The sequence below is a fragment of the Lygodium microphyllum genome, chromosome 28, assembly GCF_053477565.2.
Source record: "Lygodium microphyllum isolate KBCC chromosome 28, Lygodium_microphyllum_v1.1.10, whole genome shotgun sequence".
NCBI lineage: Eukaryota > Viridiplantae > Streptophyta > Polypodiopsida > Schizaeales > Lygodiaceae > Lygodium > Lygodium microphyllum.
In genome coordinates, this window is record NC_141162.1 from 29,119,656 (window position 1) to 29,145,715 (window position 26,060).

General features: G+C 45.5%; 1 protein-coding gene across 2 annotated transcripts in view; it reads right to left on the reverse strand.

Moving 5' to 3' along the window:
• LOC148011287 (cyclin-C1-1-like) overlaps positions 1 to 26,060 on the reverse strand; it is a 71,377-nt gene that overhangs the window by 17,085 nt on the left and 28,232 nt on the right. For both annotated transcript variants that reach the window (XR_015689365.1, XM_087670663.1), the window contains exons 3-4: positions 11,831 to 11,870; positions 11,668 to 11,712 (exon numbers count right to left, since the gene is read on the reverse strand). Coding sequence is in view for 1 of the 2 variants with exons in the window: in XM_087670663.1 (XP_087526789.1) it covers positions 11,668 to 11,712; positions 11,831 to 11,870 (85 nt within the window). In the remaining variant the exon portion in view is untranslated. The remainder of the gene's footprint in view (positions 1 to 11,667; positions 11,713 to 11,830; positions 11,871 to 26,060) is intronic.

Here is a 26,060-nt window from a genome sequence, read left to right on the forward strand (position 1 = left end):
AGCAATTGTTGCAACGGATCTCGCAAAAATTGGAGGCCAAGTTTCTTTACTAGAAATCGCAAGCCTAGCCTTTCTACATCTGCCTAAACGTGGCACAATCTAGCATGCTCCCTAGGCTCACTTATTTTCTGCCACTCTTGCCTTAGACTGCCTCTACCTTGATGCTCTTACTAGACACATTCGCTTCATGCTATGGAAAAAGGACACCTTGCATACCCTTGATGATGATGTTATGGCTGATTCTCAAGCCCCTCCACAATCCGAGCATGGTGCTCAATCCTACGTGCAAGTGACTTACATGGTTGAGGAGTCCTAGGACTTGGACTTGGAATATCTCTTGGAAGTCGCTAATACACTATTGGGTGAATATATTCAACACAACCATGAATCCTTTCCAGCCCAGGATAAAGAGATGTTTTGGATGCTACAGTGGATACCAACTGCCCTCTTTTCAGCCTTCTATGAAAGAGGGGTTATCCTCCTTTTCACCAGCTGGATTCTAGTGCTCTTGGATCTGTTAAACTAAATTTTACAAGGAAACTATGTAAAGGAAATTTCTGTTGGCCCATGAGGCTTCTATGAGATATTTCTCAAAATGACAAGCACTTGGGATGTGATCTTCTAGCCAAAGTCCCATTGTTCTTTGACAAATGCCTAGTGCATGTAGTGGCTTGGAGACCGTTGGTGGCCTTCCAGTGGCTATTACAATAGGGATGCCTAGTATGGGTTGAAGTTGAATGCCATCTCATAGTCTACCGGCCCTTGCTTAGGGATGCTATGGGAGCGATTGGCACGGTATTGGTTCCCCCTAGTTTGTGGGCTGCCAATCGCAACCGCCTCTGCATAGTGTGGGATACAGCATACAAAAGGCCCAGCTGGCTGCACTTGAATTGTCCTAGAATGTCTTAGTTCCGCTAACGTTTGAAGTGGGAAAACTTTGCAGGGCATTTTTTTTCATGTGGACAACTAGGGTATAGCATGGCCGAATGTCCACAAAAGACCACTACTATGGAGGGGGATTTGGCTTCACTAGTCCATGATGCTCCTATGATTGATGGCCCTCAAACAACAAGACCCCAATGTGCCCTATTCTTGATAAAGGGAAACTACCTATGCAGCCTTTGGATTCCCCTGACTAGGATTGGGTTGATGTTCATGCCAAAAGAGGGAAAAACTCTGATGTGCACTCAGCAACAGCTATGCCGAGCACTTCACAAGACCCCCTACGCACTTATATGCGTCACAAATTTGCTCCAAAACCCTCTATTGACCATTTGCGGGACCCTCTTGCACAGCTTACTTTTGATCCCCATGGTAAAGTGATCACCCTTGGGATCATCAATACCCAAGGGCCGCTCCAAAACAAGAATATGATCCCTCCGCTTCCAAAGTAGAGTGTAGGGACTTAGACTCATTTGCACTATTGCCTGACTTTCTAGACAAGGCACTCTTGATATTTTGGTTGCAAAAGTGTAGTTGTGGCAAAGTCAACCACGACACTAAAATCCTTTAGTAATGACACATGAGGCTCGCCACTTGGAATGTACGTGACATTTGTTCACACAACAAGCAAGATGATATGTGGCACATTCTGCATGACAATTAATGGGATGTGTTGTGTGTTGTTGAGCATAATAATCATAGTGAAGCCGGAAAATTTGTGGATTCATGGATTCCAATTGTTCTATGCAAGGGGCTCAAATGCTATTCAAGTGTGCTTATGGTTATGAATGACGTTTCAGCTGGTCCTTGTCAAGAACAACATCCATGGCCGCTTTCTGGTTGTTGAAATTGAAGGGGAGGTACTATGGCTAGTAGACCTCTATGCACCAAATGACTCTTCGTCTCGACATGATCTATGGGATCAACTGGCAGCTTGCTTGTCTCTTGGGAGACCGGGAATATTGATGGGAGATTTCAATATGTGCATTCATCATTTGCAATCTACCTCCGAGCACTTGGTAATGGATGCACCTAAGAGCCGTGCGTGGCATGATTTTGAGATGGTCATTTTGAAGCAGGATATCTGGTCTTGGCTTTGCCCATCAGATTCAAGTTTTAGTTTCCAATCAGCACAATACTCTGCCACAAGGTCCCACTTGCACCGCACGTACATTATGCATGATGATGCTTTCTTGCCGAGATTCTGGATATTTAGGTGCTACAACAATATGTTTTATTATATCATTTTCTTTTGCAATTCGACATGCTTGTCCACCCAGTCGCCCCTTTTGCACAATTCTTGGGAAGGTTCCCATTGCATTTTAATTCATGTTATCTAAAGCACCCGCTCTTTTATGGTTATATGGAGCAGCTAGTTGCCAGGTTTCTACTTGATTTTCCATAGGGAGCAGTGATTTCTTTGAGCAACTGCTCCATAATGTGCAAAGGGTTGCAAGGCATTATGATATTCGTCATGCTTCTCTTTGCATGCAGCGTTGGCAAGCTATTGAACCAATGCTAGCATTGGTCCACTCCTTGGTAATTGATTCCCCGAATGATCCATTCCTGCTACAACTGACCACAAGGCTAACAAATCTCATTCAACAATTCCAATTGAGATCTTATCAGCAAACCAAGCTGCAAAGCTTGAGAAAGAATCTACAAGATGCTTTGCGTCAATTGATAAAATTTTCAAGGCTTGCATGCCTCTCCTGCTTGAGAAAATATGATGCACCTCTAGTATGCACATGGCTCAAAGGTTATGGACCCACAATCCATTGTGTGTATGTGTAGACAATATCTCCTTGATCTTCTTGATACTGTCTCCTCCTACTGAGCAGACCACCCACGCCTGTTCAGCTTTCTACGCCCTAGTGAGGGATCGTGTAGCAAGATATGCATGATAATTTGGACAGAGATACCTCAAAGGGAGAGATCATGCATGTTTTGTTACATCAACCCAAGGACAAAAGTCCAAGGTGGGATGGCTTGACTAATGGGGTTAAACCTTTGGCAACCATGTGCCAACAAAACTGGGAGACTAGAATTATGCTTGCCTCATGGAAGGTGGGAGTCATTAAGCTATTCCTTAAAGTGTTGTCGCCCTCAATATTGAAACATTGGCGGCCAATTTCTTTGCTAGAATCTATGTACAAATTTTGCACTAAAGTCATGGCTAATTGTCTCCACAAGCACCTCCCTATCCTTGTGCACCCTAATCAATATGTATTTATCAAGGGCTGAAATATCTTACACAATGTATTGAATGTTCAATTGGCCATTGACTATGCAAAGCACTCCAAGCAGAAAGTCATGCTGATTCAATTGGATCTCAAAAAGACTTTTGATTACTTGGATTGGTCTTTTTTGGCAGAGCTCATGCATGTTATGGGTTTCGGTCCATGCATGTCTCGTCTAATACACATAGTCAGCACGGATGCCTCTTTGTGGGTCATGTTGAATGGTGGGGTTACTTAGCCAATCACTTTTGTGCCATCAGTTAGACAACATTGCCCTTTGAGCCCCTTGTTCTTTGCCCTGGCGACCCATCCAGTCCTTTCCATGCTTTCTCACTTGGTGAGACAGCTGGCTGGTCTCTCTCTTCCCTTTGGCGAACGGGATTGGTTTGACACATTCATGATTCTCAAAGAAGAACAAGAGATCCTCCACAAGGCATTGGATGTATGGAAACTTTTTGGCCAAGCCTCTCGTCTTCGTATTAATGCAACCAAATCCTCCTTCATCAGCTCTACAAAACTGGATCCACAGTCTTTTCAATGGCAAGGGATGGTGATCCCCCATGGAAATGTCATGCAGCATTTAATATACCCCTTGGGCATGCAATGGATTTCTCTGAAATTGGAGGCGAAGTCTTTATATTGGAAATCCCAAACCAAGCCTTTACATGTTCACCTTAAAGTGGCATAGTCCATTATGGTTCCTATGCTCACATATTTTTTGCCACTTTTGCCTTGGACTACCTCCACCTTGAGGGTACCTATTGATCACATTCGCTTTATGCTATGGAAAAAGGACACTTTACATGCAAGTATCTCATGGATCTCTTGCAGCCATGCTTGCACTCCCAAAAGTATGGTGGTGGAGCTATTTTGCATGCATGCACCCACATGGTTTCTCTTCAATGGTCTCTTTCGTGCCATGTGCACTAATCAATACCCCTAGGTATTTGTTGCTCGGTTCATTTTGGAAGACTAGGGCATGGTTTATGGTAACATGACCATTCGCGGTTTGTGGTGGCAAGTTCGTAATGTTGATGCCACCTTTTCCTTCCTTCCTTCCTGCTTGCCTAGCTCATCTACTCATGGAAATCGGTTCTTCAAAAGGCTGAGTGGCACCTTGTGAAGGATTGTTTGGCCGCTAACTCTTTTCAGATGGAATTGCTAGCAGTGTCCAAGATGATTTTGTGGGATGGAAAGTAAGAGGCGCGCCCTAAATTTAATCACATGGCACGACTAGGCTTATCTTTAGTTTTTTTATACCACTCTGACACTCCCAGGGGTTGATATCTTTCCACACCGCCATGAGGCTTTTTTGCATCTCTCGAGGCTACAAGGACTTGTGGGACAACCTTTCAATGCCTAAAGAGCCCTTCCTTGCCCTTGTTCATGATCAATCTTGGCAAGATTGGGACCTTGCAGGTCAACTCCAACTAGAAAAGGCTTCAACTGATCAAGTATAGCATCTAATGATTAAGGACCACTACTGGCTGGTCGCTAAGGCCAATATTGTCTAGGGCATGCATAAATCTCGACATTGGTGGAAAATGACTATCATGGGGGGTTGGTTCAATAAGACACCGTAAAAAAGTCTTCCTTTGGCATGTCATGGTTGGTGTGATGCCTCTTGCCGCGGCACTTGCAAAACACCGCATCTTGAATGGTGCTTGTTTTTTCTACCTCATCACTCTGGAAACTTCTCACCACCGTTTTCTTTTGTGCCCTTTGGCATGGAAAATCTGGTCCCTATTATCTGCTATTTGGTAAGATGTGATTGGCACATCACTACACCCCTTCCTTTTTTCAAAAAAAGAAACTTCTATTAATAACACCTCGGCAAATAACCTGAGGTTAAATACAAAGTACAAGGAACTCTATGAAGAGTAACTAAGTACATCACAAATACAATGGTTTTGTGAACAACCAATCCAGTAGACTGCAATGTCAAATCATACAAGGGATAGCACGGAAGAAAGTGCCTAAATCCCATGTCTGCAGAAAAGTCTCTCTCCACTACCTCATTCTCTCAAAGCTGCCCTACATTCTCTCCCATCTCCCACCGCACAGAGTATAAATGATCTCTATTAAGATCCTTGATAGAGTCGCCACTATGGATACATCTAAAGGTCAATAACGTGGCTACATCTCGCAAGTCCAAATATTCCACGCTATGATATTGACAATCAACTCCCATCTGTGGCACTGTCCCCAAGTCCAATGTGCCTATGAGTAATCTCGAGTGAGAATCATGCTCTTGGGCCAAATACCCTTCTCTGGCACAACCACATATGAAGATTTTGTTTTTGTTCCTCCATTTCTGGGGTTGCTGGCACAATTGGACAACTTGGAAAGTTTTTGTTTTTTATCCCACATCTAGGGTGCAAACTCACCTCGCCAAGTTGAAAGGTCTTCTACATTGGCAGCTTAGCCTTATTCAACACACTTATCTCCTTTCCAAGGAGGAATTAGTCCCTTGCCATATAGCAATCTCTACTACTATGACTTTTGTACTCTATTAGTTATCTAATCTTTTGTAAAGCGAGTTTATACACAATGGCCTAGAGCCATCCTAATTCTTGTAATCATGCAATCTTATACTTTTTTCATAATTAATACAATTACCTATTACGAACAAAAAAAAGGAGATATGAGATGAAATTAAATGATTTATTAATGTCTACAAAGAGTCAATTTATTAATATCTACAAAGGGGTCAAAATGACATGTGACACCAAGAGTTACAATCATTTGTATGGTAGTACAACTATCTAGAAGAAAACAATAAATCTTAATGAAATGCCAATAAAAGAATAATCCTAGCAAATGCATATACACGGAACAAGACTAATAATATCATCATGGAGATACATGGGGCCTTGCTCTAGCACGATTCTTCTCTCCTCCTATGCATGTGTTATCTCAATGCATGAATTGGAATATAGGATGTCTAGCATGGCTAATCTAGACAGCTCCATCAATCAAGGTCACCCGTAGATGCAGATTGTGGCTATGCGGATTGTGCCCATCCTAATACTCCTACTAATATCTGATGACGACAGATCTGACATATACGGTCCTCTCGAGGCAGGGATCTATAGCTACTACTCTCAATCTCTAACTAATGTAGGGAGGTGAGTGACTAGCCAATAGCACGTTTGATCCATGCAACAGGTGGGTATTCATGTAGCTTGAACAAACAATAAAGCCGTCATCTATGGGATGGAGGAGATGCTCTTGATAGAAATCCATCTTCAGCCCTAGCTCATGCGCTATGCCAGCCATATCCTCTTGAAATCCAATTGAGTTAGGTCCATCCTAATACTCCTGCTAATCTCTAAGAGGCTCAAAGTGAGAGATGGTGCATTGAGAGAGTATTGAAGGGGGGTAGTCTATCCATGCTAAAGCCATGTAGCTCAAACAAGGCTGAAATTTGTGCATACCAACATGACATATCTCCCTCCTTGGCAAGGAGTCGAGAAGTCTTAAGATCTAGTCATGTATATTTGTATTTATGTCTGGGTAAATCTCACATGTTGTATATGAATGAAACTAATCCAGTAAGGAGGGCCTCTACTACAATCACTGTAGCCCCTATCTTAGGTTGAATGATCTCATGTTGGACAGAGGCCTTATGTTTGATCACCCTAGAGATCATGGATATCAAGGGCCCCTCCATTAATCCCCATACATCATATGTGCAGCCTGATCAGTTGTGGTGATTAAGACGAGGCCCCTATACCTGTTCCCCATACAATACTATAGATGTGACCAGTGTATCAAATAGCCACATGAAGTGTGTGGGCATCCATATACTTGGATGACCAATAAAGCCATCATCTACAATGTGTAGCACATAGTAACCAAAAAACGAGTTTCAACTTGGCGAAACACAAAACCTCAAAACACGCAAAACCTTTCATTTTGTTTTGCAAAACAAAGTCACAAAACAAAAAATATATGCGAAATGAAATTTTTTTTAAAACTGCTTTCATTTACTAAAATGAACATAGGGGTTGTTTTACAATTAGCGTGTTATCCACCCTCCTTGTGTGCCCAATCGCCTTCTCCATCTTTTCATACTTTGTTTCATTTTGCAAAACAAGGTCACGAAACGAATAAGTTTTTCTTACTCCACCTCATCCTCCTATATCTCCACCTCATCTCTTCCTCCTCTTTGTCCTCACCTCTTCTACACATTGCTCTACCTTCCCCTCTATCTTGGACCCCTCACCTCAAGCTGGAATTCCTCCTCACAAGATTTTCACTTATGAACATTAATTTCTACTTTCACTTTACATTATGTATTAAATGTATGTCGTAGCTTAGACATTTTGATTTGTTATTTGTGAGTCATGAATGCTAATTTCTAAATCAATAGGTGAAATGGATGTTTTGGCTTTAGACTTTAGACTTTGAATCTAGGATCTAGGTGAAATTAACATTTTCATTTTATGGATATATTTTCTTCCTCTAATAATAGTATATATGGATCTATTTGTCTCCCTCTAATATTATTAATGTATAATAGTTTTAATTATTATAAATAATATTTTCCAAAACCTCAAGGTAGCTAGCGAAACGAAACCTTGAAACACAACTATGGTGTAGAAGATACTCTCAATAAAATTCCATCTTCATTACTAATCGTGCACTAGTGTCAAGCACATCCTCGTAGAATCTAGTTGAATATGATCTTTTCTAATGATCCTACCAGTCTTGAAGCGATTCAAAGTGAGAAAAGGTGCATCAAGGGAATACTAAAAGGGTCATAGTATGTCCAGTATCTCCCCCATTGACAAGTTGTAATAGGACTACAACTAATCATGCATCTCTCTCTGTGGGTAAATCTCACACGCTATGTATGAATGACCTGTAAATAAGTCTCCTAGATATGCATAAGAATATGCACCTCCATCTCCTACTATCCATATGTAAAAACAAGTTCTGATCTCCTGACCCACTGTGATCTAGTGTTAAACACCATAACCTTAGTTTTAACAAGGTTCATTGAAAGCTCATTCTCTTATGTGTAGGAGTGTAGGTTTTATTCACACTAGCCTTGGGGAGGTCTAGCGTCATCAAGAACACTGCCTCAATCGGCATTCTATGTTCACCAGAATGCTGCCTCAGTTGGCAATCTGTACTCAGTCATCTATATTTTAGCCTCATGATTTTAGGAAATATTAGTACCTACTAGCTTACGATCACAAACATCTTATTTCGAATGCATTATATATAAACAAGTTTATTTCCAAGACAAATCTTTTTTTCCAAAAATAATGATATCGAGACAAATTAGCATAAGTGGCAAAGTAACTTCATCAAGACAAATCAACATAAGTGGCAAAACCTTCCAATAGTCTTCCTAGACTTCCTCTTCCTTAGGGATTAGTTTGGACTGAACTTAAGCAAGAATTTCATACTTGAGGATAACTTCCTTGGAGTTTCATGGGTTTTTGCCCGCAATAAAAGAAAATCTTGGTTAGTTTAATTATGAACAATATCATTTGGCAATTGCATCTCAAGGTCTCTTATACATTGAGGATTAGCATTCGTAAAAGTGTCTCCACAGTTCCCCCATGGAGAGTCACTAATTGACACAATGTCATCTACATATTGCAAGGGGTATCCAAGTGTGAAGATATGCAATGGTTTGCATGGTGAAAACATAGAATGTACCAACATGACTAAAACACAACAACTCGAACAAAAATGCAAAACACAAAACAGAAAAACATAAACAAAGAAGAAAGACAACCCTGAGGTGAATGAATGAGTGCTATAAATGAAGAATATACGAGATGCTCAAAGGGAGAGTTGTCAAACAGTTGATGGCTCTTGAGTGGGTTGAGGAAGTAGTCGGAGAGTGACGTCCACTAGAGATGGATACTGAGGGCTATAACCACCAATCAAAGCTGTGATGATGCTAAAAATGGAAGGGAAGCAAGCTGGAAACCAAAATGTAGCAGTCTAGAGGGCTGGAATTGGTAAATGTAGCAATATACCACCTAAAAGTGTGTGCATCTGATCACATACAGCAGTACGCAGATGAGCGACAATTGGGGGAGACAAACTTGGTGCAAGATGGCCTGCTCCAACGCCAAACGTAGGCTGGAAACAGGTCCCAGAAGGGCTGGACAGCAGCGCAGTCTGCTTCAGCTGCAAATGCAGCAGTAAAGAGGTGCCAGATGTTTTGGTGGCAGCAAGATGTACATCACCAGCAGCTGTAGAAGACAAGGCAGAAGTAGACAGATGAGTGAACTTGAAAAAATGGGATGAATAGAGTGGTTGGACTGCCACCTATTTACAAATGTGGATCCTCCCAAAATTACAGTTTTAGCTTATGGGACACAAAAACCTTGGTAATCAATGAGTTTTGGGGCTGTAATGAAGTGCTAATGAACATTTGATGTATAATGCACCTTTTTTGGCTTTTAACACCCCCCTCTCACACCCAAAACGAGAAACCAAAGTGGAACTAGAAGAACAGTGTAGCCTATAATTACCCAAAGGCATCCCACCTGAAAGTAGCCAGGCCATTGGGCCAAGGCTGCACGTTGCCAAAAACCTGCCAAGAATTCAGAGGCAATGGCCATCTTACCTCAAGAGCCCAAATGGTCACCCTAGAGAGGCCAATGTGTTGGACAAAAAATGAATGCTTGTTGGCTGCCCAATGGCCTAGGACTTACGAAGGCAATGAAACCACTTTGAACCTTTTTTTTTGAAAAATAACGCAACCATGCCCAAGGGGGGAAATAAAGGAATGGTGAAATCCAACATCACAAAACAGAAGACTATCCCAACCACCTATCCAAGGTCTCAATGACAAAGTAAAGGGGTAAACAAATATGAAAGTGAAGTGGTAATAGAACTGCTGGTGGAGCTGCTCTACAAAATGAGATACATAGATGAATGCTACATGACGAGAATGCACATGCAGCAAGATACCACCTGGACAGCATCCCTCGTGGAGAAATTTGTTCACTTGCCCAAGCACCCTTTTACAAAGATGATGATGATGATGATGATGAAGCAATCCAAAGGGTGAGTACATAAGGAAGGGGGGCTGCTATCTAAGACAAATATAGAGACATGTAGATATCAAGCAAAGGGCAAGAACCCCCTATCAACCATGGATGTTGATGCCAAAGGAGAAAAAGGAACCAGATATTGGTCTTCTTGTGGTGCAAAGAACAATGAAGGGTGACGATGAGGGACCCCAGCTGGAGGAGCTAGGGAGAAGCACCTGTCGTGGTGGCATTGAGAGATGCTTGAAGATCTACCATGGGAGAGGAAGCCTCCATACAAGTATAAGAGCAAATCGCCAAGGAAGATAGAACCACAAAGGAGCCGTGAGCTTCCCATGTCTCTAGCCCAAGAAGAACCAGTGTAAGATTTGCATGTTAATCCTGGACTGAAATACAAAACCTTGTAAAAGAGATTAGAATCTCCGTACCATAGAGATGTTTCGGTGCAAAAAACAAACCAAAATTAAAGATAACATGAATAAAGAGAGCCATTTTAGTAGTGCCCATTAACATGGATAGTTAATGAGCTGAGGAGGATATCCCTACACAAATGACTTAGTAACCCAACAATACATAATTTCAATTTCTTAGCATCGATAGTGCCAGTAGTACTTTAGTAATCCGACAGTAGATTGATCCATGATACTCATAGGGATAGCAATTCATTAAATCTGTAAGGGTTTGCTAGTTATTGATCTAAAGAATGCATATTGAGAGTTGCCAACTGCACCCTAAACAGTACCGACAGCAATCTTCCTGTAATGTAATAGCAGCAGCCCAAGTGTTACTGTAAGACATGGCACTTTTCCAGGCTGCCCAATTGAAGGCACATACCTACCATGTAATCATGGTTTTGGAGCAGCCTTAACTACTTCAGTGTCTTTGGCATATCTTATGAGCAATCTCACCTATCTACCCCCTACCCATCCCAAGACATATCTCACAAGGGCCAGCTCTTCCATCTACCCATTACATATCCCAAGACAAGGCTCACTAGGGACTGTTGTGAATCATGATGGTCTTCATGCCTAAAATGAAGCTAAGCATAAAAAATAACCATATGCACCTGTAGCTTGACATGTGCTATATCCAAACTTATTCTTCTTTCTGATGTTCAGCACAGAGAGCCAACTTTTTATTATCCTTGTACATTGCAAATTGCAGAAGCAGGATATATGAAAATTATCAAAGGTAGATAAAATGGTGATTTCAGATCCTAAATGCTCTGCTGTTGCTGAAAGAGCATTACATAAGAGAAACAATGGATTTGTTCATATCAAAAGACATCTATAAAGGGACTGTAAACCTTGGAGAATGTTGGTTATCTGCAAACTTAGCATGGAAAGATATAAGTTTGTTCTATGGAACATCTAAAAGCACCCTTATACATTCTTCTAAAAGACCTTGCCCTAAAGACAGTGCCCAGTTATTTTACAAGAAACCAACTTCCAACAACATGCCTGGTGTAAACCCTCCTGAAGTAAGCAATGGCTGTGGCGACAACCCTGCCAAAACCGCGAATGATTAGGTAAATGAACTTAAGTAGAAGTTCCTGAGACACACATACAATGCTTGAAGAGTCATTGCTACACATGTAAACTTAAATGGTGTAAGCTATCTCACCGTTGCCGCACCTTCGCTTGTTGAGCAAGGCTTTGAATATCTGGTTGAGCACACGACCACAAAAGAGACTTTAAAATGAGAAGTACCAGAGCATGATCCTCACCACACTTATTAACAAAATGATGCAACAAGTTTGGCCATCAACCTCAACGACAATTATAAAATTAGGGAGTGATATATTCAATCCTACTGATGAATTAATGTAGCTGGATCTCAGCACCAAAACAAACTAGTGACTTCTTCCTGAAGCTGGAGCTCAGCAACCCAATCAAGTCATGCGACTCTGTATATCAAATATCCAATTGTGTGATACAGGTCAGGAACACTCCATCATAGTCATCTGAGAGCCAAAACTAATCCTTATACACTAAGTCTGTTGGGAGCATCATTCCCATAAGAGCTATTTCAAGGATCAAGGCCTTTAGATTCCTTCCCATAGAGGTACTCAAGCCAACAGTAAACCACATACATAGATAGTCTCCAATAATGGAGACACTCTAAAGTCCTACACAGAGAGGGTTTTCACATTTTCTGTGGTCAACGCTCATAGTTTTCAAGTATGCACAATTGGAGATTTCACATATTATTGACCAAGTAAAAATGGGATATATAGAGGTACTCAAGCCGACAGTAAACCACATGCATAGATAGTCTGCCCCCCCCCCCCCCCCCCCCCGTTCCGCCTCATCGCGCCCGTCATAGCTCAACCTCGCCATCGTCAGCACCCGGTTCGCCAACTCGCCCCCCCCCAAAAACGCTGGTTCCCCCCCGGCCCCGATGGTTCGCAATTGTGCCCCTCCGCCCCGACATTTCGCCTCCGCCCCGACATTTCGACCTGCCCTGCTGTCTTTCCCCTCCGCCCTGACATTTCACCCTGTCCGCCCCGACATTTCGCCCTGCCCTGCTCCGTCATTTCGTCCTGTCACGCCCTGACATCTCACCCTGTCCCGATCAAAGGATTCGGCCCTGTCTTTCCCGCCCCAACAGTTTCAGCCGCCTTGTCCCCCCGCCCCCCTCCCCCTCGGGCGCGCTGCATCCGTTTGTAAGCTCAGATCCATCCGCGTTATACAACACCCCCCCCCCCCCTCGCCATTGTTCCCACCACCCTCCAGTTGTTCCCTCTATCTACAGCAACTCCCCCCCCCCCCCCCCCCCTTCAGGTAGCACCGCGACGTGATAGTAGTTCTCTTAGAAGGGACGCGCAATGGAAACCTTTGGTCAGACGCCGGTACACTCAGCGAGTGCCCCCCAGTCAAACACCTTGCGCATTGTCCTCTCTCAGGAGCAGCTCTTAGCCATCCGAGCTAAGGAGCTGGAGCTACAAGAACCAACGATTTATGGTTAGGTAGTAGGACATTCCCGAGCCAGGGCCCAGCTTCGCGACTGGCTTCACTCCACGTTGCGTATCAGCACAACGTAGATCGTGGAGGCAGTCCTAATGGGCCAAGGAATCTTCATGGTCCGGCTTAGTTTGGCAGACGCAACTCGCGAGTTACTTGCCAGCTCACCATATGCGTCCACGAAGGGGATCATATACATGATCCCTTAGTACAGTGGCTTTACTATGGAGGCATTTGCACTCCACAACAGGTTTCTGCGGCACCCGGTCACCCTTCTTTTCCGCCTGGCGATAGAGTATCGCCAGTTGGTGGAAGATTTTGGTCGGCTCTTCGGCACTGTCCTTCCCGTGTCTTTCATGGATGTAGTGACAACAACAGGAGTCCCAAAGGTACGGGTGGCAGTGAAAGAGCTCAAGAATATCCCATAGCTCCTAGAGATTGAGGTGGGCGAGCACTCATTTAGGCAATAGGTCAGTGTGACTGGGCAACCAGGGCAGTGCCTGCGCTGCCACGACTTTGGGCATTAGGCAGCAGTGTGCACGCATTTCGGAGCCAAGAAGGCTCTGCCGACAGGCCCGCAGGTGGACGCCGACGGCTTTACACGAGTCCAGAGACGACAAAGAGGGAGACAGCAAGGGGGGGCGCAGCCAGCCCTCAGACCCAGCCTCGTCAGCAGGGAGTGGGGGGGCGAGCGACGCCCCCTCGGCAAAGCACTCCATAGCCGCCCCCCCCCCCGCCCATCCCACCCAGCAGGACCGCAGTCCCCCCACATCCACCACTCACGCCACGGACTACCCCAGCTAAAATCCCATAGTCCCCACACCCATCCCCCCCCCCCCCCCCCAACTGACCCTAGCCCAAAGCCCCCCCTTGCCAGGGCCTCCAGGTCCCCCCCTCCCCCCCAACACCCGTCATGCACCTTTGTCCATCCCACCATCCCTCAATCTTCTTCCCCCCCACCGCCTCCCCTACCGAGCACCCCCCCTAATCCGCACCCGATTCAGGTGATCCCCCCCAGACCCACCTCCCCCCCTCCCACAGGAGGTGAGGAGCCACACACGCCTACATCCTCTTCGCACCAGCAGTCCCCCCTCTCCCACACAGCCACCAGCTCATCCGCCCTTACCGCCCATCACACTTTCCCGAGACACGCACAGCTGTTGCCACAAGAGTTCTTCTACAGTGGCCCATGGTCCTACCTGAGAGTTGCGGAGCGCGGAGAGTTTCCACTACTGCTAGAGGTGGGGATCTTCGTGGTTCGTAAGTCAAGGAGGGGCAAGGTCCATCTACTAGCACCACAGATGGACCAAACTACGTCTTTTTTCTTCAGTCCTCTCACTCAAAGGAGTGGATAACTACACCGATAGAGGAGGAGTTGAAGAGTCAGGTGGCGGACCACATCTCCCAGTGGATGGGAGAAAAAGGACTAGCACTGTTTGCACAGCAATGGCCTGGCTGCATGATGGACATTAACTGGTGGGCTGGTGCCGAGGTCCCACACTTGAGTATCATCTTTCGAGCCCCTCCACAGTGAAAGGTGAGAAGGATCGAAGCTTGCACACGAGCTATGGCGGGAGAGCGAGAGCAAGAAAGAGAGAGACAAGAAATGGGAACTCCAACAGTCACAATGTGTGACCGGGCCTTCCTTTATTTACTAGTCACTAAAAAATAAATGTAAAGAATAAAGTGACGTGACAGGCGCCCGCCACCTGCAGTGTGCAATGGCGGGTACTGTCAGTGTAGTAATACACGGGGCGGCACGGCGGAGGCGCCTTTACCCCAACAACCTCCCACTTAAAGGCGAATCTGCCCCAGTGAGAGAGAAAGAAAAGAAAAAGACAGTACAACTGTACATAAGTACAAGGGATGAGGAAAGGCAACATCTCATCCAACACCCATCAATCTCCTGAGGAAGGCAAAGCGCTCAGTAGTGAGGCTTTTCGTGAGCAGATCTGCAGGATTCTCGTCAGTGGAGATCTTGACAAGGTCAACAGACTTGTCCTCCACGACACCACGTATGAAGTGATACCTCACCTCAATGTGTTTTGTCTTCGCATGGAAGACCGGATTCTTAACCAACTGAATGGCACTCATAGAATCCGAATGCAGTGTAGGTATAGCATCAATCCCAAGGTCAGCAACTAGATGGCCTAGCCATATGGCCTCCTTGCAAGCCTCAGTGGCTGCAACATACTCGGCCTCAGTGGTAGACAAAGCCGTACACTTCTGAACCCTGAACATCCAGCATAGGCAAATACATAGCCAGAAGTGGACTTCCTACTATCTGCATGTCCTGCATAATCGGAGTCTGTGTACCCCATGACCCCTGTATCCTGGCTGCCATAGCAAATACACATATTTGTTGTGCCCTTCAGATACCTCATGATACCCTTCACGGCATCCCAATATTTCCTACCAGGTGTAGCCATATAGAGTGCCACAACACCAACTGCAAAGGCAATATCTGAACGAGTGGCTATCATGGCATACATCAAACTGCCCACGGCTGAAGCATAAGGGATCTGGGCCATCTCGGCCCTCTGCTCATCTGTCTGCGGACAATCGGCCTGTGATACCTTCACATAAGAAGGCAATGGACAGCCAATAGGCTTTACGTCCTGCATGCGGAAGCGCTCAAGGACTTTATAAATATACTCCCTCTGTGACAAGTAGAGGAGTCCCTGATACCTGTCACGTCTAATGCGCATACCAAGTATGTGAGAGGCCTATCCCAAATCCTTCATCTCAAAGCTCTTCTTCAGCTGAGATTTAAGAGCATCTAGCTCATCATGAGCTTTCCCTGCTATCAGCATATCATCCACATAGAGTACCAAAATAAGCAATGAACCATCACAGGCTTTCTTCGTGTAAAGACACGGATCCATAGCACTCCTGCTGTAGCCCTGTGACTGCATAAAGGCATCAAACTTATGATACCATTCCCTAGGTTCCTGCTTCAAGCCATAAAGACTTTTCTTCAACTTGCACACTAGGTGCTCCCTGCCAGGTTCTGCAAAGCCCTTAGGCTACTCCATATAGATCTCATCATGCAAGTCCCCATGTAAGAAAGCCGTCTTGACATCCATCTGATATAGATCTAAGTCAAGCTGAGCAACCAAAGCCAAGACCAAGCGCAGGGTGGTCATCTTAGCCACAGGAGAAAAGACCTCATCAAAGTCTACACCATGCTCCTGCTTAAAACCCTTTGCTACCAATCTAGCCTTGTATGCCGGCTTGGGGTGTCCAGGGGTACTTTTCAACTTGTACACCCACTTGCATGGCAAAGCCTTCTTGCCCTTAGGCAAGGCAACCAAATCCCAAGTCTCATTCTTATGCAAGGAGTCGATCTCAGACTGCATAGCCCTCTCCCAGGAGTGACTGTCACCCCTACGCGAAGTGAAAGGCTCTCACTGCAGGCTCTGCTGCCTGCCCAGCTGCCTGTCCAACACCCTGACCATGAGCATCTGCTGCAGCTGTAGGCTGTCCAACTGGTTGTGCAGGAGCTCTAGGCTCCTCCTGAAAGATCACTCTGCGGATCTCAACCACTTTCTCAAGCTGCCTGTGCATCTTGTCTTCATGGAAGACTACATCATGGCTGCGTACTATTTTCCGCGCCTGCGGATCCCATAGACGATAGCCCATCTCTCCTGAATCACCATAACCAAGAAAGATGCATTTAATGCTCTTTGGATCCAACTTACTCCTCTTGTCCTTGGGCACATGGCAGAATGCCTCACATCCAAAGACACGGAGATGCGCATAAGAGGGTGGGTTACCAGCCCAAACTTCCTCTGTAACCTGGAAATCCAATCCACTAGAAGGCGATCGGTTTATGACATGCACTGCCATACTAACTGCCTCAGCCCAAAAGCTCTGTGGTAGGCCTGCATGGCTAAGCATAGAGCGGACACGCTCCTGAATAGTCCTGTTCATGCGCTCAGCCAAACCATTCTGGGCGGGGGTGTAAGGGGCGGTCAACTGACGCTTAATACCCCTGTCATCACAAAACTGCTCAAAAGCACGTGAGACATATTCTCCCCCATTGTCAGTCCTAAGGTATTTCAGCCTATACCCAGTCTGGTTCTCAACAAGAGCAAGCCAACGCTGAAAGACTGCCAAGACATCGGACTTTTGCTTTATGGGATAAGCCCACACTTTCCTAGAAAAATCATCAATGAAGGTAACAAAGTACTTCGCGCCACCCATAGACATACACGGCATGGGCCCACAAAAATCTGAATGTACCAAAGCCAAGGGCTCATTCATGCATGGCCTACCCGATTTCTTATGTGTAGACCTATTCTGCTTACCATAAAGACAATGATCACACGAGTCAAAACGTGCATAGTCCAAAGGCGGAAGATACTGCAAACCAGATAACATTTTCATTCCCTTCAAAGACATATGCCCCAAACGGGCATGCCAAAGTGATACATGTGGGATAGAGCCCACTGCCAAAACATGGTCTACAGAAGACCCAGATACAACAAGAGGATAGAGGCTGCCAGCCTTGGCACCTCTAGCAAGCACAAGTCTGCCTTTGGTAATCTTCCAGGTAGAATCCCCAAAACAGACATGAAACCCTGCATCATCCAACTGTCCTGCAGACATAAGACTGCGTGTAAGCGCAGGTACATGACGTACATCCCTGAGCAAAAAGGAACTGCCAGTGGAAAACTGCAACTGAATATCTCCACAGCCCACAATATCAAGAGACCTGTCATCTCCAAGTCTGACTGATCCAGATACAGTACGGTAAGAGTGAAACCACTCACGGTAAGGCGTCACATGGAAGGACGCACCTGAATCCAATAACCAACACTGTGCATACATACTAGGTGTCTTAGTCAAGTGTGAAGCATCAGAAGAACTAGCTGCAAGTATGAACTCATCACTACCATCGGAATCCTCGGTCTGCATGACATTAATTTCTTCAATCTTGACGCTAGACTTCGCAGGTACTATGCTGCGATCAGAGGACTTCTCCTGCACTTTCTCTTTGCCCTTATCCTTGCGCTTTTCATTGCGCAACTCATGACACTGTGGTCTGATATGGCCCTTTTTCCCACAATGATGACAAGTGACATTAGCGTTGCGCCCACGCGACTTACTACGCGACTTTCCACGAGATTTAGACCGACCCTTCTGCGAGTCACGGCCACGGTTATTACCACGATCATTCCTGTCATTCCTGCCTCTAACTGTCAAAGCATGTGAAACATGAGAGGCATCCAAGTTTTTGCGATTAACCTCTTCCTGCAGAAGAGCACTCTCAACATCATTCAGTTTCAGAGTAGCACTAGAGGCACATAGGGCAGTGCGGAATACATCCCATGACTCATTCAGAGTTCCAAGCAAGAAAAGAGGAGTTACTTCCTCTCCAAAGGTGATATCCTGCGAAGTCAGGTTCTTCAGTATAGCATGGAACTGGCTCAAGTGAGCAGACATAGTCGCATTATCCTTCATGCGCAGATCCATAAGCTACTTCAACCAGTACATCTAACTCGCCGGACTTTTCTTATCATAAAGATTCTTGATCTTATTCCATAGATCCCATGCACTCTGTGCTTCCTCAAATACATTATAATGTACATGTTCAGTGAGAGACAATACAATCGTGGACTTGCATAGCTCATCAAGTTCAAGCCAGTCGTCATTGTCCATAGTTTCAGGCTGCTCCCCACTCAACTGAAGTGGCTTAATCTGAGATTTCTACACCAAGACCTGCCAAATTTGACTCTTCCAATAAGAGTAGTTGGTACCATCCAACTTTGTGATGTTAAATATGGCATTATCAGTCGAAGAGGATGCCATAATGCAGGCTGGAAATGCACAGACAATGTAAAACTGCTGGCTGTTTTACTGCAGAAAATGCCCAAAATCCACTGAAATGAGCTCCAAATGGCAAGAAAAGTGTGCCAAAAGATACTGCCCACTTAGTACTAGGTGCGGTACACCAAATCAGGATATTTCAGCATAAAAAATACTGCTCAGTCCACCAATAAATACTTGCTGTAATAAATTTCAGAATTGCAATAATGAGAGCAAACTGTCCCAAAACTGGATCTAATGTCAACTAAACAATGCTAGGTCCAAAGCCGGCATAAAGAGGACAAAGCAAAGCCAAATGACAGTGAAAATACATGAGCATAACACCGAGAGATGTCAAATAGCATCTGCCAGTAAGAGGCACACCCCAGAATTGAGACTCAGCTCATAAGCATCCTGTGAACCAAGACATATACTCAATGCAACATCCAATTGTCGGAGTATAATCCCAAAGTCTCAATACATCCATAACTGCTCAATGACATAGACTGCTCCAATAGCATGTAATCCCTGCTCAAGGTCAAGTAAGCATGCAAGATGCTCCCACTGGCACAAAAGGCGTACAATCGAGTTAAGGGCTCAAGCAACCCAAGACAAAGTACCAGTGACAAGTGACCAAGTCAATGCGTCATACGCTTCCCAAGAGCATGACATACATGAAGCAACTGATGTAGCAACCACTAAGCAAGACATAATCCCAATGGCAAGATCTCTGTCAAGTCAATACATCCAGTAGCAAGCCAAAGTCAATATCCCTGTGAGTCTGAAGTGCTCAAAACATCCAAATCGGAGCTCCAAAATATCTGTCAAGCATGGACGAACTAAGAGGCATCAACCACAGACCAAAGCATGTAATGCATAGAGCTTATCCGTCAAGTACAGACAATAGGCATAAGCGGCCCAAATGCCAGTCAAGTCGACCAAACTGCCAATGACAAACCAATAGCAACGGAGCAAATGCGATGCTCAAAAGCATTCCGGAATCACGATCATGAGTTCGAAGTCAATCCCCAAAGTGTAATACATCATGACATAACCCATAGCATACATCCGGTATCGATAGAGAAGCAATACATGTGACAAATGAGCTTCAGCCCGCTCATGTACAGCAGCTCTAAACAGTCCAAAACTGTCAATTTCCAGCCCAAAAACAATGCCAAATCATGGGCAAATCGAATGCATACATTCCCAAGACATTAGGCATCATGTAGACCGCATACGGGCATCAAACAAGGTAACCAGAGTAGAGTATAAGCATCAAATGCCAATGCCAAGTGTGGCTGCCCTGTTTCCAGCACTGTATAACAGTAAATAACAGTCCCAAATCAGCCAATATTTCAGGCCAAAATCATGGCATAATCATGTGTATGTATTCCCAAGGCACTAGGCATCATGTAGACCGCGTACGGGCATCAAATAGCACAACCGGAATGGAGTATAAGCAACAAATGCTAATGCCAATGGTGCTGCCCTGTTTTCAGCCTGTTATGACAGTTTATGACAGTCCCAAATCTGAAGAAATCAGCCCCGAATGATCAAGACCAATGCCCAAAGCTTGAATTACATCAAACATGAAGTCTATAGCCCTCTTGATCAAGGTAGAGAGCAAGAAGCAATGGCCAAGTGTGGAGCTGAAGTAGACGAGTGCTAACAGCCTGGAAAAAAATGGTGCAATCTGTCCTGTTGATGCTGAACTTGCTGCTGCTCCACATGGGCTGAAAAGGGGGTAATGGGGGGCTCAAGAAGGGCCTATCAAAGGCCTACAACAAGCCTCTTTGAGCCTTGATAGGTGTAAGGCACAATATGAGGAGAATAAGCTTCAAGGGTTTGAAGCCATGGCTGCCCTTGCTGTTTGCAACCTGTAGACTGAAATAAAACCCTGAAAGAATGATCAAATACCTCAGTATCAATGCCTTGAAGGTGCCTCAATAGGCCGGAAAGGTGCTCGGGAAGCCGGGGAGTGACGGGAGCTCGGGGAGATCGGATATGGCTGCCGGGATGGAGATCCAATGCGTGAAGGGAGTCGATGCGAAGGTAGAAAAGCACCGAGTCGAGCTCGAGCAAGAGGAAGCCAAGCTCTGATACCAGTTGAAAGGTGAGAAGGATCGAAGCTTGCACACGAGCTATGGCGGGAGAGCAAGAGCAAGAAAGAGAGAGACAAGAAATGGGAACTCCAACAGTCACAATGTGTGACCGGGCCTTCCTTTATTTACTAGTCACTAAAAAATAAATATAAAGAATAAAGTGACGTGACGGGCGCCCGCCACCTGCAGTGTGCAGTGGCGGGTACTGTCAGTGTAGTAATACACGGGGCGGCACGGCGGAGGCGCCTTTACCCCAACACACAGTGGAGAGCTCCGAGGAATATGATCGAGTGGCCCTTGGCACAACTCTCAGCATGGCTGATAGATGCATTGATAGTACCACCTAGAGCATCTATCACCCCTATGGTCCAGCCGAGGGCCACCGTGGGGAACTGGAGCTCGCAGTCTAGACCGGCAGCAAAGCGTACTTGCATGCCTCATAGTTTTTCCTCCTCATCAGTAGCCTCCACACCGAACAGATGTCTATTCGGTCAGTCATAGGTTTCCCCATGAGCCTACACCTTGCATCTTGGAATGTGAATAGTCTCCACTACAGTGGGGCACGTGGTTCTAGAAAGTTGATTGTTCGGCAGGAGTTGCAGCCTACCCTTGCCGGACGGATCGACATCTTATTGCTACAGGAGCACAAGCTCACCCCCACCCAGGCCCAGCGGATAGGGAAGGTACTTCCGAGTAGCTCACACACCTAGTGGGAGCATGCCATAGGTAACCACGGCAGGAGCGGAGGCGTATGCAAGCACTGGCCCAAGCCTCACCGCCTGTGTGCGAGACCACGGGTCGATAGTGGCAAGGAGGGTTCTATGGATCAAATTGGATATTGCGGACTCGTGCATTGGAGTCCTCAATGTCTATGCCTCTACGGAGGTTAGGCACGTAGCAAGTTCTGGGTGGAGATCGCAGATGGACTCCCAGAGGTGGAGTCCTGAATCATTGGAGGAGACTTCAACAATCTGGAGGCTTTGGAGGAACAGCAGGGCAGAGGCAGAAACTACCAGGGCATGGCTAGGGAGGAGCAGGAGGCATGGGAGGTCTTTCTGCTAACAATAGGAGCACGCGATGCCTGGAAAGACCCTGCCTTCAAAAGGAGGGAGAGGTCATTGGACTTCTCTTGCGGATACAGACGGCTAGGTGGAGTCCTACTGGAGCGGTTGGACCGGTTTTATGTGGGAGTGGGGAGGCTCTCATGGAGGCCAAATTGAGCAGCTGGCTAGCACCACGTTGTCCGATCATTGCCCGGTTCTCCTGACACTTGATTCCCCAGCATCCGCCCTAGATACGTGATCCTGTCGGATCCCTGACTCGATCTATAGGAGGGAGGAGGTGACAAGAGAGATAGAGCAGATTTGGACCAGAGAGTGGGACAGGAGGGACCGGATAGCAGAGGAGATTGCAGAGGTCCTAGCCGAATCGAGCAGAATCTACCAAGAGGCAGCCATACAGGCCAGGTAGCAAAGCTGGGAGGAGGAGAGAGCACTCCGATGGGACCTTGCAGCCACGCAGAGACTATTACAGAAGGCACCAGGGGATCCCACCCTCCACGCATAGGAGGTGCGAACGCGAGCAGCCATTGCTGGCCTTGAGGACAGGCATTCGGAGTTCTCTTTCCGCAACTCAGCAACCTTCTGGGCACGGAAGGGAGACACGATGTGCAGGGAGTTCTTCCAGGTGCACCAGCCTTGCACCGCAGGAGAGCCCTTGGATGTATCTCATGGGGAGCCTTCTATTGGCAGGCGGTCAGCCAGGGCTATCACCTTCTATATGAGGGCGGGATACAGGACATGATATTCATGATCGGGGTAGGGTCGTGTGTAGTGGTCGGTTTGGAGGCTTTACCCATCCGCCAGGTACTGAGTTCACAGCAGACCGCTCTGAGGTATGGAAAATCATAGGGAGTCTTACGAGGTGGTATATCTGGAAGGCACGGTGTCAGGAGGCCTTCAGCGGAGAGAGACTCTCAGTACAGGCAACCTTAGCAAAGCTCTGGACCTCCATCATCCACTCCCTCCGTGGCCGATGGGATCAACTGCAGGGTGAGTCAAGAGCTCCGATGTCATTTCATGCGCACTTGGGGCGGTCAGCACCTGTTTTTCGTGATGCAGGCAGGCAGCCCCAAATGGCAATACACCCCCCTTCATGGCTTCTTGCCCGCATTCCCCCCAAACCACCTTAAGAGGCTTCTACACATGATGTATTTGTGACCTCACCAGCTCCAGCTTGTCTGAAGAGCATGAATACTCCGTTGTAACCAATTTTTTTGAGTAATATAATCAGCCACATTTTATTTGCCAAAAAAAAAAAAAAAAAGTTTTCAAGTATGCACAACTAGAGATTTCACTTAATATTGACCATGTAAAAATGGGAAATACTGGACAAGAGAATCAAATACGATGTGTGAAGGCACATACATAAAATAGAGCTTATGTTTGAGCTTCAAGAAATGAAGAAATTACTTGAAACTTAACATCTACAAAAGGCCAATGTGGCCTATGAGACAAGACCTAAGTATATCTATGTCCAATGCCATCTCCTCATGAAGTGAAAGAAAAATGTGTCCTACTTTAAGGCTAACATCTAAACATCTAAAGATCTCTAAGTCTAGAAACAAGATATATAGCTATAGTGGCTCCTCTCTAATTCTCAAGGTCAGTACATGATCCTAGCTATGATGTGGTCCAAGATCGCTATGTGTCGAGGGGGGAGACTCCTAGGTCTCTCTAGGTGAGCTGGTCTCCTATCTAGTAGTGTTGTGCCGCTGTCCAATAGCAACCCGCATACTATGGGAGAGGGGTGCACCCATACTCTGTGGTCCGACAATAAATCTATCCTGAGAGAGATGTACGAAGTGGCTCCAGTAAAACTCCATCTTTGGTCCCAGAGGGAGAGGCAGCTGGTTAAGTCCTCCCTATCTTAACTCACAAGACATCAGCCCTAATGACTAAATTCAGCTCAAATAGACTAAGGGAAGTGTAGGACAGTCCAAGCTATAGTTGAAGGATGAGAGCTGCCGGCTCCAACCCATGCAAGCTCATCCAAGTTGTCATCAATGAGTACCAACATTCCCTCACCTGCATTTGCTAGCTATCTAGAGGTGCTCAATGCTAGTCTGAGATATCAGTGGTGAAGGAGCTCCCATATCCTGTGTAGAAAGTCACTACCCTAAAGAGTGCCTCCACAACCATAGGTGTTGGCCCTCACTACTCTGATGAGAGTGTGGGGTGAAGGGCTTACTCTTGATCATGTGTGACATCATCATCGAAGGTCCCTCTATGCGGTTCCAGCCACCATCAAAATGGTCTCTCTCTGGGCTAGTCTAGTCAGCAAGCAGGCTCAATCATCTGTGGCATAGACTACAACCCCAAACTTCAGCTCCATACAGAAGGGTAGGTGAGATGGAGTGTCAAACAAACATAGCTTGATGCGAGATTCTTGAAACTATGCACATTGGCTCTCCATGGCCCATAGTGCTGCATAGCCTCATGCTAGTCGGGGCTTAGCAACCTCTCTTAATGAAAATCTTGGGCCAGAAAAAGTGACTCCGAAGTATAGACATTCTCTCACATGCTCCACTGCATGTACCCCAAATGCGAATTAATACATAGAACAGGTCACCCATGCTGCTGAAATCTTGAATACTACGACTTTGGTTTTTTCAATATTCACTGTGAGATATATAGTGCATCTAAATGACATTGCAGCCCTCTAGTGAATCTAAAATGAATTCAATATTATCAGCAAATAATAGTATCAGTATTAACACTCCAGCAAGGCTAGCTCTAGCTCCATCTCCCCTATCAATGTAGGGGGATACCTCATCTATGTATAGTCCAAATAGTGTCAATGAAAGAAAACGTTCTTGTTTTACTCCTATGGTGTTGTCAATCCTCTCAAACATTCCCTTCCATGTCCATATGGCCTGTCACTCTCTTGGACAATGTATGAATGTCCCATTGCAGCCCTCTAGTAGTCCAATCTCTGCATAAAACAAGCTTGAGAAATTCTATCAAATGCCTTAGGGAAATCCACAAAGCAATAGTAGATCCTCTTGTTTCGAGCTCGACCCTCCTCAATGATCGCCCTAAGTGTGAGGATATGGTTCCAGGTGGTGTATTCAAGCAACGTGCCCCCATGCTCTCCTACCTTGCATCTCAGCACATGTATCATGTTTCAATATCAATCCATATATCTTAGCCAATGTGAGGCTGATCATGATGGTCCTATAGTTGCTAGGGACCAAAAGGTCACCACTCTTAAAGAGTAAGACTATAGTACGGTTTGACCATGCTTCAAGGAATCCCTCACAAATTGCTATTTTGAACTATAGGTGCCAATGTGTCACATGCATGTGAGAAGTGCTTTGCCACTAGACCATCCTCATACTATGTCCTCCAATTCTGTAGCCTATAGATTGCCTCTTTGACCATCTTACTAGTAAAGAAAGACCACTCTGTTGGCCTGTAGCCCTGCAAAGGCAATATGGATATCCATCTTGGTACATCACACAACTCTCTTTCCCATAATGATGCCAAGCATCGAGCAATGTACAAATAGTCTCATTTCTTCTTTTGCACAAGGCATTTGAAGAGTGTCCTTGCTTGGCAATGTGTCCAAGTGCCCAAAGTAATCTCTCTCTTTAGGCATGTACAAGTGTCCCTACACTCATCATCGTATCAACCATTTTGGGGAATCCTTGAGCACACGGTTTGCATGGCAGCAAGGTGTATGGGATTGCATATGTAGCTGAAATATGTAAGGTCTCTCTGAAATCTCTTGTGCATTTTCTAAGGACCTGCTCAAATTTAGCATATGTAATATGTCAAATCTAGCATATGTAATATGCCACATATAGAGCCATTTTATATGTGCAAAGTCTCCTCTACAAAGTGATAACTCGGGCGTCTAAAAAGATATGGTATTGTGTCTCTCATATGCCCTCAAGAGATTGTAAAGGTCAAGATA